The sequence below is a fragment of the Eulemur rufifrons genome, chromosome 7, assembly GCF_041146395.1.
Source record: "Eulemur rufifrons isolate Redbay chromosome 7, OSU_ERuf_1, whole genome shotgun sequence".
NCBI classification, from domain to species: Eukaryota; Metazoa; Chordata; class Mammalia; order Primates; family Lemuridae; genus Eulemur; species Eulemur rufifrons.
In genome coordinates, this window is record NC_090989.1 from 205,822,036 (window position 1) to 205,837,589 (window position 15,554).

The window sequence follows — 15,554 nt, forward strand, 5'->3', positions numbered from 1 at the left end:
GAGTGCGGGATATGCCGGGGCCGCGCTCGGGGTGAAGGGGCAGAGCTGCGCTAAGGCAAAAAAAAAAAAAAAAAACACGAACAAGAAGAATAGGCTCGCCGAACTGTATATTTTATTCTTGGTAAATTTCTTCTGGGTTTTGTTTGTTTGTGTTTGTGTTTGTTTTTGTTTTTTTGGGGTTTTTTCTTTTTCTTTCCTTTTCTTTTCTTTTTCTTTTTTTTTCCGGTGGCGGACAGCCTCGGCGGGCACGTTTGCCCTCTGGGCCTCTGGCTGCCGCGCTTTTTTGAGCGCGGAGGTTGGATCCCCACCACCCTCGGAGCTGTGCGGGCGCGCAGACGCCATCTTGAAATCCACTGCGAAACCGCCCGGGACCCAGCCGGGCGGGCGTGAAGGGGCGGAGCTGCGCTAAGGCGTAAAAACAAAAACATCTAATGGCCGCTCCGGACCCAGCCGAGCGGAAGTGAAGGGGCAGAACTGTGCTAAGGCGTAAAACAAACAAACAAACAAAAAAACATTGAGTCGCTGAATTATATACTTCAGATTTGTGTATCTTTCTGCCTTGCGGTGTGGTGAAGTGCTATGTAGTTTGTTTTTGTTCATTTTTGTTGGCGTTTTTGGTGTTTTTTGGTTTGGCTTTTTGCGTTTCTTTTCTTTCTTTTTTTTTTTTTCTTTTTCTTTTTCTTTCTTTCTTTTTCTTCTTTTTTTTCTTTTCTCTTTCGTTTTCTCCTCTTTCTTTGCTTTCTTTCCTTTTCTTTTTTCTTTTTTTTCTTTTCTTTTCTTTTCTTTTCTTTTCTTTTCTTTTCTCTTCTCTTTCTCCTCTCTTCTCGCCTTCAAACTGGGGACCCACGGTGAGCTTCGGAACGGGCCAGGTCCCTGGCTCTGGTACATACCGGATCCTGAGTAGTCACCCCCAGGGCCGGAGATCTGCGGGCACGCAATTGCCACTATAGAGCCCACAGCCAAGTCACTGCGGAGCAATAGGGTACCAAGAGGCTCCCTGGACGGCCCTCTCCCCTGGTCCACGGACCTTATATAGGATCCCTGCCCAAGTGTAAACACTGAATACTTCTCCAGAAGCGAGAGTGTGGAACCTGATCCCTGGGGACATTGGGCCAAGACAGACTTTTGCCCGTGGGAGCTACAGCAACTCCCCCTCTTGCCAAAAGAAGCAACATACCTAGACTGTTTCACAGCCTAAGAATAGAGCACAAAGAGTCCTGTTAACCAGACTAAACCTATAAGTAAAGATCCAACGACAAATCTAGATGGGAAGGGCCCAGCGAAAAAACACGGAGAGCAAAAAGAATCAAATGGAAAGCTCATCCCCAAAGAGAAATACCAGCTCCCAACCATTTGACACAAACCAGACTCAAAACACCAACATGTCACAGGAAGAATTCCAATTATGGATTATAAACAAGCTGAATAATATACAAGAATCAATGGATAAACAACACAAGGAAAACACAAAAAAAATACAGGATTTGGAGGAAAAATTCACTAAAGAAATTGAAATATTGAAGAAAAACCAAACTGAACTCCTAGAAGTGAAGAATTCACTCAGAGAGCTACAAAACACTGTGGAAAGTCTCAAGAGCAGGGTAGATCAAACAGAGGAAAGAATCTCAGAAATTGAAGATAACTCCTTCCAACTAAATAAGTCAGTCACAGAGATAGATCGAAAAAGTAAGAGAAATGATCTGAGTCTTCAAGAAATGTGGGATTATGTGAAGAAACCTAACTTGAGAGTTATTGGCATTCCTGAGGGTGAAGAAGATAACAAGCAAGGGTTGGACAAGCTATTTGAAGACATAATCGAGGAAAATTTTCCAGGCCTTGCCAATACTCTAGACATACAGATTCAAGAAGCTCAAAGGACCCCTGGGAGATTCATAGCAAATAAGAAAACACCACGCCACGTAGTCATCAGGCTGACCAAAATATCCACTAAAGAGTCACTTCTCCGAGCTGTAAGGAGAAAGAAACAAGTAACGTACAAAGGAAAACCCATCAGAATTACGCCAGATTTCTCAGCTGAAACCTTACAAGCAAGAAGAGGTTGGGGCCCCATTTTCACGCTTCTGAAACAGAATAATGCCCAGCCTAGAATCTTGTACCCAGCTAAGCTAAGTTTTCTATACGAAGGAGAAATCAAGACATTCTCAGATAAACAAAGGTTGAGGGAATTCACCAAGACAAGACCAGCCCTCCAAGAAGTACTCAAAAGAGAATTATACACGGATCAGCACAAGAAAGATCCACGAATGTAAAACTACTCAAGAGCTAAAGATGAAATTCCAGATACCACAATGGCCCAGGAGAGAAAACATCACAATGAAGTTCTACCCAACAAGCTGAACAAAAAACTGTCTCACCTATCAGTTTTCTCAATAAATGTGAATGGCTTGAACTCCCCGCTCAAGAGACATAGACTGGCCCAATGGATAAAAAAATACAATCCAAGTATCTGCTGTCTTCAAGAAACTCACCTAACCTGCAAAGATGCATTTAGACTGAAAATAAAAGGATGGAAATCGATATTTCAAGCAAATGGTAACCAAAAGAAAGCTGGTGTGGCAATCTTAATTTCCAATAACTTAGCTTTCAAACCAACAAAAATAATAAAAGACAAAGATGGCTACTACATACTGATTAAAGGCACAATTCATCAAGAAGCCATGACTATACTCAATATATATGCACCCAACCTAGGTGCACCTAGATTCATAAAGCAAACCCTACTAGATCTCAACCAAATGATAGATAACAATACTGTAATAGCTGGAGACTTTAACACCCCACTGACAGTACAGGACAGATCCTCTAAACAGAAAATAAACAAAGACATAATGGACCTCAATAGAATGCTAGAACAAATGGGCATGGCTGACATCTATAGGACATTCTACCCAAAGTCCACAGAATATACATTCTTCTCATCAGCTCACGGGACATTCTCTAAGATTGACCATGTCCTAGGACATAAATCATGTCTTCAAAAATTCAAAAAAATAGAAATTATACCATGCATCTTCTCAGATCACAGCGGAATAAAAGTAACAATGATCACAAACAGAAACCCTCACCCTTACTCAAAGTCATGGAAGCTAAATAACCTTCTCCTGAATAATTATTCTATAAAAGAAGAAATCAAGATGGAAATCAAAAATTTCTTTGAATTAAATGACAATGGAGATACAACTTATCAAAATCTATGGGATGCAGCTAAAGCAGTCCTGAGAGGAAAATTCATATCCATAAATGCCTATATCAAAAAGACAGAAAACATGCAAATAGACAACCTAACGAATAGACTCAAAGAGCTGGAGAAAGAAGAACAGAACGATCCCAAACCCAGCAGAAGGCGAGAAATTACTAAGATCAAATCAGAACTAAATGAAAAGGACAACAAAGAAACTATAAGGGAAATTAATAAAACAAAAAGTTGGTTCTTTGAAAAGATAAACAAAATAGACACACCTCTGGCTAGACTAACCAAGAGCACAAAAGTAAAATCTCTAATAACCTCCATTAGGAACATGAAAGGAGAAATCACAACCGATGCTACAGAGATACAAGATATCACCTATGAATTCTACAAAAATCTTTATGCACACAAACTGGAGAATGTGGAGGAAATGGACAGATTTTTAGAAACACATAGTCTTCCCAGGCTCAACCAGGAAGAAATAGAGTACCTGAACAGACCAATATCAAGAACTGAAATCGAAACAGCAATAAAAAACCTTCCCAAAAAGAAAAGCCCTGGTCCAGATGGGTTCACACCTGAATTTTACCATACATACAAAGAAGAACTGGTGCCCATCCTACATAAACTATTCTCCAATATTGAGAAGGATGGAGTTCTCCCTAACACGTTCTACCAAGCCAATATAACATTAATACCAAAACCTGGAAAGGACACAACAAAAATAGAGAACTACAGACCAATTTCCCTCATGAATATAGATGCAAAAATTTTCAATAAAATACTAGCAAATCGAATCCAAGTACTTATCAAAAAAATAATCCACCACGACCAAGTGGGCTTCATCCCCGAGATGCAGGGGTGGTTCAACATACGTAAATCTATAAATGTAATTCACCACATAAATAGAAGCAAAAACAAAAACCATATGATACTCTCATTAGATGCAGAAAAAGCATTTGACAAAATTCAACACCCTTTTATGATAAAAACGCTTAACAAAATAGGCATTGATGGAACCTACCTAAAAATGATACAAGCCATATATGACAAACCCACAGCCAACATCATACTGAATGGGGAAAAACTGAAAGCACTCCCACTTAGAACTGGAACCAGACAGGGCTGCCCATTGTCTCCATTACTTTTCAACATAGTATTGGAAGTCCTTGCGAGAGCTATCAGGCAAGAGAGCAGAATCAAGGGAGTCCAAATAGGGAAGGAAGAGATCAAACTCTCACTTTTTGCTGATGATATGATGTTATATCTGGAAAACCCCCAGGATTCAACCAAGAGACTCCTGGAATTGATTAACGAATACAGCAAAGTCTCAGGCTACAAAATTAATATACACAAATCAGAGGCATTTATATATGCCAATAACAGTCAATCGGAAAACCAAATTAAAGACTCAATACCCTTCAAAATAGCAACAAAGAAAATAAAATATCTAGGTATATATCTAACTAAAGAGGTAAAGGACCTCTATAAGGAAAACTATGAAACACTGAGAAAAGAAATAGCAGAACTTGCAAATAGATGGAAAAATATACCATGCTCGTGGATCGGAAGAATCAACATTGTTAAAATGTCTATACTACCCAAAGTGATCTACAGATTCAATGCAATCCCTATTAAATTACCAACATCATTCTTTACAGACATAGAGAAAATAATTATACACTTTGTATGGAACCAAAGAAGACCCCGTATAGCAAAAGCAATTTTAAGCAACAAAAACAAAATGGGAGGTATTAATTTGCCAGACCTCAAACTATACTACAAGGCCGTGGTTCTTAAAACAGCCTGGTATTGGCACAAGTGCAGGGACACAGACCAGTGGAACACAACAGAAAATCCAAATATAGAACCATCCTCATATAGTCACCTAATTTTCGACAAAGCGGGAAAGAATATACTCTGGGGACAAGAATCCCTATTCAACAAATGGTGCTGGGAGAATTGGTTAGCCACTTGTAGAAGACTGAAACAGGACCCACAGCTTTCACCTCTCACAAAAATCAAATCACGGTGGATAACAGACTTAAACCTTAGGCGTGATACAATCAGAATTCTAGAAGAAAATGTAGGAAAGACTCTTACAGACATTGGCCTAGGCAAAGAATTTATGAAGAAGACCCCCAAGGCAATCACAGCAGCAACAAAAATTAACGAATGGGACATGATTAAATTAAAAAGCTTCTGCACAGCCAAAGAAACAGTCCAGAGAATAAACAGACCACCTACAGAATGGGAAAAAATTTTTGCATACTACACATCAGATAAAGGACTGATAACAAGAATCTATTTAGAACTCAGGAAAATCAGCAAGAAAAAATCAAGCAACCCTATCAAAAAGTGGGCAAAGGACATGAATAGAAATTTTTCAAAAGAAGATATAAAAATGGCTAACAAACATATGAAAAAGTGTTCAACTTCTCTAATCATCAGGGAAATGCAAATCAAAACCACAATGAGATATCACTTAACCCCAGTGAGAATGGCCTTTATCAAAAAAACCCAAAACAACACATGTTGGCATGGGTGTGGAGAGACAGGAACACTAATACACTGCTGGTGGGACTGCAAACTAGTGCAACCTCTGTGGAAAGCATTATGGAGGTATCTTAAACAGATTCAAGTAGACCTGCCATTTGACCCAGCAATCCCATTACTGGGCATATACCCAAAGGAAAAAAGGTCATTCTGTAACAAAGGCACGTGTACCCAAATGTTTATAGCAGCACAATTCACAATAGCAAAGATGTGGAAACAACCCAAATGCCCATCAATACATGATTGGATTAGTAAACTGTGGTATATGTATACCATGGAATACTACTCAGCTATAAGGAATGATGAAGATACAACATCTCTATGGTTCTCCTGGAGAGAGTTGGAACCCATTATATTAAGTGAAGTATCCCAAGAATGGAAAAACAAGCATCACATGTACTCACCAGAAAATTGGTTTCCTTGATCATCACCTAAATACAAACCTGGGAACGACACCAATTGGACATCAGACTGAGGTGGGGGGTGGGGGAGGGGATGGGGGTATGCCTACACAATGAGTGCATTGCGCACCGTTTGGGGAGTGGTAACACTTGAAGGTGCTGACTCGGGAAAGGGGGGGTGGGGGAAAAAAATATGAAACTATTGTTTTTAACTTGCACTGTTCACTTAATAATTTATCATGAATATTTCCCATATTATTTCATATCATTGTACAAGAAATAATGTATACATTATGAGGACATACTGTATCTAACAAGATATACTGTTAGACTCTTTGATTCTGTAAAATAAAAAAAAAAAAAAAAAAAAAAAAAAAAGACACAAGAAAAACAAAAACCCTAAGATCCTCAGATGTAACTTTGATGTATAAAAGATTCCAATGGATGCGTATGGTAGTTGCAATACAGAGTGAGTCCTACTCTCTTAAGAAAAATAAATAATTACTTCTTTTTTCTTTAGAAGACCTCTAAGAAAGAATAAAAGTCAAGTAATATCCATCCTTACAAATAGATAGAACTGCTCAAAAAGAAACTCAAAAGTTGAAATTGGATCCACTGGATGACAAGAGTTAGTTTTCTTCCATGTTTTTACTCACATATAATCTCTTAAAACGTCTTGAATGGAAACATGTTTTTTCTTTCTGAGTGGTATGTGATACAGAAGTGGTTTGCGTAGAACATGTTTTATGAGTAGTGTGTTCTTATTTTATGTCTTGATCATTTATTTTCATGTAATTTTTAACATGTTCATGATATTTGACTTTTCCCCCACTTAAGTGACACGTAGCACTAAGTTGATGTGAGATATGTTATATAAGAGAAGTGTGTTTCATAGCAAATAAGGTAAAAAAGGTAAAACATAAAAATAAAGTAAAAAGGCAAAAAAAAAAAAAAAAAAAAAAAATCTACAAAAAATCTATAGCTAATATGATACTAATTGTGAAAGATGGAATGTTTCCTCTCTAAGATTAGGAACAAGGCAAGGATGTCTGCTCTTATCACTCTTATTTAACACAGTGCTGGAAGGTCTGGCCAGTGCAATAAGGCAAAATGAAATAAAAAGCATGATATCAGAAAGGAGAAAATAAAACTGCCCCTATTTGAAAATGACATTATTGTCTACATAGAAAATCTCAAGGAATCTACAAAAATCACCCCTAGAACTTACATGTTAGTTCAGCAAAGTTAAAGTATACAAAATAAACACAAAATCTATTGTGTTCTCTGTATTATCAATGAGTATATAAACTAATTAAAAATGCAATATCATTTACCATCACTAAGAAAATACTTAGGTGTAAATCTAACAAAATATTTACAAGACTTGTATGCTGAAAACTACACAAGCCAATGAAAGAAATGCAAGAAGACCTAAATAAATGGAAAGCTACATCATGTTTATAGGTTGGAAGATTTAATATTATATATTAAGATTTCAATTCTTCCCAAATTGGTACAAATGCTTAACACAATTGCTATCAAAATCACGGCCTATTTTTTGTATACAAGATTATTTTACAATTTATACAGAGAGGTAAAAGTTCTGGAATAGCTAAAATAATTTTGGAAAAGAAGAATAAAGCAGAAGGAATCAGTCAACCTGATTTTAAGACTTACATAGCTACAGTAATCAAGATTGTGTAGTAGTAACAGAGAGATGGATACATTGATCAGTGAAACAGAAAAGAAAACCTAGAGATAGACCCAAACAAATATGCTCAATGAAATTTTGACAAAGTTCAAAAACAATTCAATGGAGTAACCATAGCCTTTCAATAGACATTCATGGGGAGAAAAAAGAACCTCTGCTTAAATCTAATACCGTATACAAAAATTAATTCACAATGAATCATAGATTTACATGTAAACATAAAACTGAAAACTTTTAGAAAAAAAGAGAAAGTCTTCAGGATCAAAGGCTAGGTGAAGAGTACTTAGACATGACAACAGAAGCACGATCAATAAAAGGAAAAATTGACAAATTGACAAACTGAATTTCTTCAAATTTTAAAACTACTGCTCTGCAAAAGACTCTATTAAGAGGATGAAAAGACAAGCTATAGACTAAGGGAAAATCTTTGCAAATCATCTAACAGATTAATATCTAGAATATATTAAGAATTTTAACAATTCAACAGTAGAAAGCAAACAATCCAACTAAAACATGACCAAATGACTTGAGGAGACATTTCACCAAAAAAGATATACAGATGGAAAATAAGCACATGAAAAATGTTCATTATCCTTAGTCTTTCAGGAAATGCAAATTAAAACCACAATGAGCTATCACTACATGTTTATTAGAATGGCTGCAATTTTTCTTTAAAAATAGTGACAACAAAGCACCACATGTACTCACCATTAAATTGGTTTCACTGATCAACACCTAAGAGCATATATAGGAATAACATTAATCGGGTGTCAGGCAGATGGGGGTGTGGAGGGGATGGGCGTATACACACATAATGAATGCCATGTGCACCGTCTGGGGGATGGACATGCTTGAAGCTCTGCCTGGGGAGGGGAGGGAGGTGGGTCAAGGGCAATATGCATAACCTAAACTTTTATAGCCCCATAAAAATGCTGAAATAAAAGAACAAATTAAAAAAAAATAGTGACAACACCAAATGCTGACAAAGATGAGGAGAAACTGGATCACTCATACATTGCTGATGGAAATGTAAAACAGTACAGCCACAATTTGACAGCTTCATAAAAAACTAAATATGAAACTTCCATACAACTCAGCAGTTATACCCTTGGCTATTTATTATAGAGAAATGAAGATTTATGTTCGCACAGAAACTGTACACAAATGTTTATAGAAGCTTTATTCATAACAGCCCCAAACTGGAAACAAACCAACTGTCATTTGGTGGCTGGGAAAGCAAACTGCAGGACACCGATGCTGTGGGATAAAATGAATGAACTACTGACACATGCAGCAGCCTAGATGAATCTCCAAAGAATGAAGCAGAGTTAAAAAAAAAAAAAAAAAAAAAAGCCAATCCCAAAAAGTTATACACTCCATGGTTTCATATATATATAAAATATATGACTGAAATGGCAAAATTATAAAAATGGAAAACAGATTAGAGAGGGTAGGGGCAGAAGGAAAGTGAGTATGTCTCTAAAATGGCAACAACATGAGGCACCTTGCCATGAAAGAAATGTTCTGTATCCTGACTATATCAATGTCAATGTTCATGGTTATGATACCATACTACAATTTTGTAAGATGTTACCATGGGAGGAAACTGGGTGAAGTGTACATGAGATATCTCTATTACTTCTTACAAGGTAAGAAAGAGAGGTAAATCTATACTCATCCCAAAACAAAAAGTTTAATTTTTAAAAAACTCAACATGAATTGGGGGAGGATATGTTTGTTATCTTGATTGTGATGATTTATATGTACATATACATACATATCAAAATTCATCAAATTGTGCACTTTAAAAATATACATCTTTGCATGTCAATTACACCTCAATAAAACAATGTGGGTGGGGGAGGAATACAGTATGTTTCTTCTGAATAATTCAATCTTATAGCCATAAGGTGAGCCAAGCAAAATAGCCACCCACACCAAAAGAAGAGAGAAGGGGGTAGTTAGGGAGCTGTTGCAGTGTCCCAGAGCAGAGTGTCAGAGCCCAAGCAGGGTGAAGGGGGACCTGGCATAGAAGGGTTGCTTCATGCAAGGTGTTGGGTACCCAGTGGGCTGAGGAAGGTGTCTACATAAAACAGCTGCCAGACACATTGATATCTAGGCCCAAGTGGGCAGAAGAAGACTTCCATACATGAAGGGGACAATGTCGGTGATAAGAGATTGCTTTCAGACAGGAGGATTGATTAAACACATAAGTATATTAAGGATAATGGGAACCAGATTTCTCATTGTTGGAGAAATAAATTACCAACATGGAAAGGAAGAAAACTGAAAATGAACCCTGTGGTGTTGGATTGCAACTAGAGGTACGGGTGTGAACTCATGATTTTCAACATATATAGATACACGGAGAAATAGATTGAGATTTAAATGTACGAATGTGTGTGTGTATGTGTGCATGTGTGTGTACACATATTCCCTAACTCTTCCACTGAGAGGGGCTAGAAGCAACAACACCTTAACAATAATAAGCACAAGTTGCACCCTGACCTTGACTTCTAAACACCACTCTCTGTTAAAGGAGCCAGGGCCACTCAGAGAAATGGCTGCACAGATGCAGGGAAAGAATATGATGAGCCTGAAACATCTTTTTGTGTCAGAAAGTAAGAAATGATAGAAATATATCAAAAGAACACAAAAGCCAGATTAAAGTAACTGGCTAAATCTCGGACAACTTGACACCAAACTAAATACTACTAGTAACAGACTGAATTGAATAAAGTAAGAAGCCAAGAGTCTATATTAATACAAACAGTAAAATAGGAAATTTGATGTGGAATGGGATGATATTTGCTTTTGTTTTTGAATGGGGTATTTAACCTTAATGGAAATGTCTTAATTCTGACTCAGAATGTAAATGTGTATTACTAACATTTACTAATTGAAAAATTTCAAAAACACAGCTTATGACCCAAAGGATCTGAAAGTCTGTTTAGAATGAGTGTAGTGAACTGTGAGAACTCCAAGATTTCTCTGTCAAGCATATTTTCCATCTCATTCATGCAGTAGCTGACTAGCTATGGGGAAAATGAAGAGAGGAGTATAGAATGGTTCTCCTGTTTCTAGCTTGGGTGTGACAGTGCTACTAATTGATAATGGGAATATCAGAGGAAGAGCAGGTTTGTGACTGAGAAAGACAATGGGTTAAATTTGGAAAATTTTACATGGAGGATGTTTAGCAAACAGGTGGTTTCATTGGCTTGAAACTCAGAGAATCAACTCAGTACTGAATCGCTAACTACATGAGTGGATAATTCACATAAGGAAAGAAAAGCAAAAGAAAAGTAGTAGGCCAAGGGCAGTCAGGAAATAAACATTTAGGAAAAGCTTTATGCTGCTTGTAATAAGACAGTTTATAACCAAGGACAATTATGAACAAATGAGGTAAGCAAACTATTAATTTTTTTTAAAATTATGAACTATTCAAATGTCAACAAAAGGTAGAATATTCTGTGACTTAATATAGTGTTATAAAAAGGTTATTTATGAAGGTGTATAATAGCATAGAATGTATATGATAGTGTGTTTTTCTTTTTAAGTGCTTATTATTTAAGCAATGTAAAAATGTGCATAGCAAAATCTGGAAAGAAACATCAAAATGCTAAGAGTAATTGTTCGAAGGATGGGAATCTATTAGATTCTTCTACGTTTCCACAAAATTTCCTTCAAATTTGCCATATAGATGCTCCTTACTTTACGATGGGGTCACATCCAATAAACCTATCGTAAGTCAAAAATATAAGATGAACCATCATAAGTTGGGGACCGTGAGTATACTACTTTCTAAAAGGGGACATAGTCATGAAAAGGATTCCCTTCCGCCTCTTACAAAGACAAACACGGTGACAGTTCCTATTTAACAGGGAACACAGGCCTGTCCTAGGGCCCTCAGTACACGCATCAGTACTCGCGTCACCTTGATCGGGTTACCTGAGCGTCTCTGCGCTATGAAAAGCCTGCGGTCGTCTCCGCTGGGGGCCTCGCGTCCGGCTGTCCCGGATCCCGAAGGGCGTGACAGATGGCTCTGGCCACAGTTGTCCACGCTGTTGCGCTAATGATCCTGTCACCGCCCACGCCGAGCGCGGGGCGCCGCCTGCCGGGAGCGAAGTGGCGGCGAAGGGAAGGAGCCTTCCTGAGGGGAACGGGCAGCCGCTCGGGTCCTTCGCCAGGACCACGTCTCTGAGGCCGGTCTCAACTCTTGTCTTCCGGAAGCCACGAGGACAGAACCCAGACGCCTGGGGTGGGACTTGCGGCAGCCACCGCCACGGTTATAAAGCCCAACGGCCGCGCTCAGGCCGGTCCCCGGGTGCGGCCCCGCCGGGCGGAGCCGAGGCCCCTCCGAGAGCTCCCTGCGCTGCTTCCTTCATCCGCGCGGAAGCCCCTCAGCCCTCAGGGTGCCGGTTACCAAACGATGGGCACGGACGGTGACGAGGGAGACGCGGTCTGAGTCCGGAAGGCAGACTGTTCAGCCCGGTACTCCAACACGCTGCGCCTGGTGCTGTGAATTGGAAAGCAAGGACGCGTCACAGCTTGGCAGGACCAAGGCAGGTGGCCCAGGGAAACCTCTTTCAGTGCCACTGAAGGAAAGAGCAAAGGAGGGGCGGGAGCTCAAGCAAGGCGTTTGGGGTGTTAAGTTTTATGATGAAAAGTTTTCATCTATTGGCGTCTCATTCCTTTGTGGTCCAATGGGTGAGGAGGGGGAGAAGTTTAGGAAAGTGAAATAGGAGTTTTGAGTAGTTAAGCAAGGGAATTGACTAAGACAACGATCCTATAAACTCCACAAGCCGGAGAGCTTTGTTTCCTCGCTGGTGTGTCCCAGTGCTTAGAGACTGCCTGGCTCTAAGTCATCACTAGAGGAATGAACGGATTATTTTTAGGAAGTGTTGGAAAACTGACCATAAGTTGTAGATGATGAATTAACGGTGGCACCATTACACTTAATTGTGTGATTTTACCCACAAAGAATCAACCTCTTTTTAGAAGGCAGGTTTAGAAAAGGTAGCAAGTTGGATTTTTCTAGGCAAGAAAGATGAAAGGAGATTAAGGAGGGCTGTTTGGAGTGAAGCTATACAGATGTGTGGTCAAGTGTGGACCATGGAGTTTTCCTTGGAGAAGAAGGTGATTGAGACAAAAGGTTGTTGGACAGGGAGAAAGTTTAAAGTGGCTCGTAGTTCCTAAATAGGTTGAAGAATTGGCATACTGAGGGTATAGATGAGAAGGATAAAGGGTAAAAATGTGAGACTGTACTGACGTTTTTCAGAAGGCGGGGGTATTTCTGGTGATAAGTTCTAGAGTGTGACAGTAACTGAACTGAAAGGAAGATAAAGGGGTCTAAGATGATAAGGGGTAAACAGTGAGGGGCCAGGTTGGTGGGTGGTCTGTCCACTGTATGTTGGAGCCTCCAACTCATTTCCCCCACTTCTAGCCGCCTACCCTGGGCCCCATCCCACCTCTGTCCCTTCCAAGCACTTGAAGCTTGGAGAATGTAGGTATGACCTTGCCAGACCTACAGTCTTACAGTGAAGCCAGCCCAGAATATAGAGCCAAGAACTGGATAGAAAATGGATCCTGATGGCTTCACTTGAGCCCCAACATGAGCCTTAGTGCCGAGGCCAGTCTCACTCCCAGACGTTTTCAGGCACCTGAGTCAACAGATTCTTTTTTGTTGTTGTTGAAGACCTCTTGCATTGTATATGTGCAGGTTACATCCAAATCATTTCTCACAATAGAAAAGGGCTCTCCCTTCCTGGCTCCCCCTTCTATGCTAGCCCACCACATACATAACCTTCTCTGTCCCTCAGGTTGCCCATATAAAAAAGGGGGTAAAAATATCTACTTGAAAGTGTTGTAAAGATTAAATGGGATAAAACTCATAAAAGCACAGATTTGTTCTACAACACTGAAGTACAACAAGAAGTACTTAATTTTTCTAAATTAAATTAAATCTGGCTCAAAGCATCCATTTTAAAGAGTAGGTACGAAGATACCCAATAATAGTCATTACTGACATTTTGTCTATTTAGTTTGCTATTCACTGCCAAACAGATATGCCCAGGTTGGGCAATGCTGCGTTTTGCTGCAGCTCCCAAGATAATGGGGCTTGACAGTCATCTCAGCAAACATCCTTTCATTCCTTCAGAAATCCTGCTGTGTCCTGGAGGACTCCCACACAGGACCCATCCACTTAAGGGACATATTTTACATCCTTATTCTCAAGTCACTGGAGCCACTGCTACCACTGGGCAACTTTCCCTCCTTCAACCCAGCACCCGCACCAACCCCCGAGCTCCTCCCTCCCAGGAACACCTGCTAAACTCCCTCCCACATGACAGTCTGGATAGGACTGTAGGACAGGTGCCTCAAAGCTTCCGTTTTGAGTCAGGAAACATGAAAGCCATTAATAACCCCTGAGACCAAGAGCCCAGAACTTCCTGGAAAACAAAAGTGGCAAGTTAACTTTTATTTCTTTTGGAGTCCCCTCTGGAAGGGAGTAGAAACAGTATCAATGGCTTGATAAATTACCCTGCCACAAATGAAGATTGCCCAAAGCTTCGTAAGTGGGTAGAGCAAGAATCTCCACAGAAGAAAATTGTCATTGTCAGCACAACCTCCCCTCCCACAGTGAAGCATTGGTAAACTTGTATAGTAATCAAATGGGATCACTGTTGGTGCCACCTCATTTTGGGTGGGTCACTTCCTAGGTACTCTTTGAGTGCAAATTCTGCCTCACTACCTGAAGCAGTGTTTCTCTGAATGGAAGGAAGCAAGTATCTGGGCACCAGGTATGACACGTTCTGTGATCCCAGGCCAGTAACTCGGCCTCTTTAAGGCATCACATGTCCCTTTGTTAGAAGTCTTCAGCAGTGGATACATGGAAAACATCCCAGAATAAGAGTTAAATGCTCTGAGTTCCCTAGTCTTTGTTTTTCTACCAACTGGGTGTCTCAATCTATGATGTTCAAGCTGTAAGAAGCAAATTTGAAATGATGGGTGTGCTATTTTAAATATATTAACAAAAGTAAAAATTAAATCTTGCAACCTGTAGGATTTGCTTCCTTTATAAGCTTGGCTGTCTCTACAGGAACGGAAGGTTGCTTCTTTTAGCCTTGTGGTCTGGGAGCTAGGACAGACTGTGGTAGAGCCAGGATATTTCACCTAATTTCTCTGCCCCCCTCTAAGTCTAGAATGAACACTGGCAGTGGTATGTTGGGTGGTTCTCAGAGATCCTTTCACTTTACCATTCATGGTGACCTCAAATCACCTTTACCTTCACACCATCTTTCTCCTTTTCTTTGGATGTTCCAACCACTTTGATGTTTCCCTGAGCTGTTAAACAGCTGTGACCTTAACCGTGGATATGGATGAGGATGAGGACCCAATTGCCACCTTTAGCCACTTTGGCTTCAGTGAGCTGAGTGGGGTGTCCAAGAAGAGATCTTTGTGTTAGGAAGACTTCTAAGAAGGCTCCAATGATCCTACCTACTTGTGTAATCAGCCCTCCCCTTAAGTGTGGGCTGGACTTAGTGATTTGCTTCTAACCAGGAGAATACAGGAAAGAAGATGGGATGTATTTCCATTTTGAGTTTACAAAAGATTGTAACTTCTGTCTTGCTTACAGACTCTCTCTTTTCCTGGCTTTGAGGCAGCTGCCACACTGGAA

The 15,554-nt window shown here is 39.7% G+C and overlaps 1 protein-coding gene across 1 annotated transcript in view; it reads right to left on the reverse strand.

Annotated features, from left to right (window-relative positions):
- The window catches only part of LOC138385924 (death-associated protein kinase 1-like), a 54,111-nt gene that overhangs the window by 28,534 nt on the left and 10,023 nt on the right, over positions 1-15,554 (reverse strand). The window contains exon 3 of the mRNA XM_069472102.1: positions 12,300-12,392. Coding sequence (XP_069328203.1) covers positions 12,300-12,392 — 93 coding nt within the window. The remainder of the gene's footprint in view (positions 1-12,299; positions 12,393-15,554) is intronic.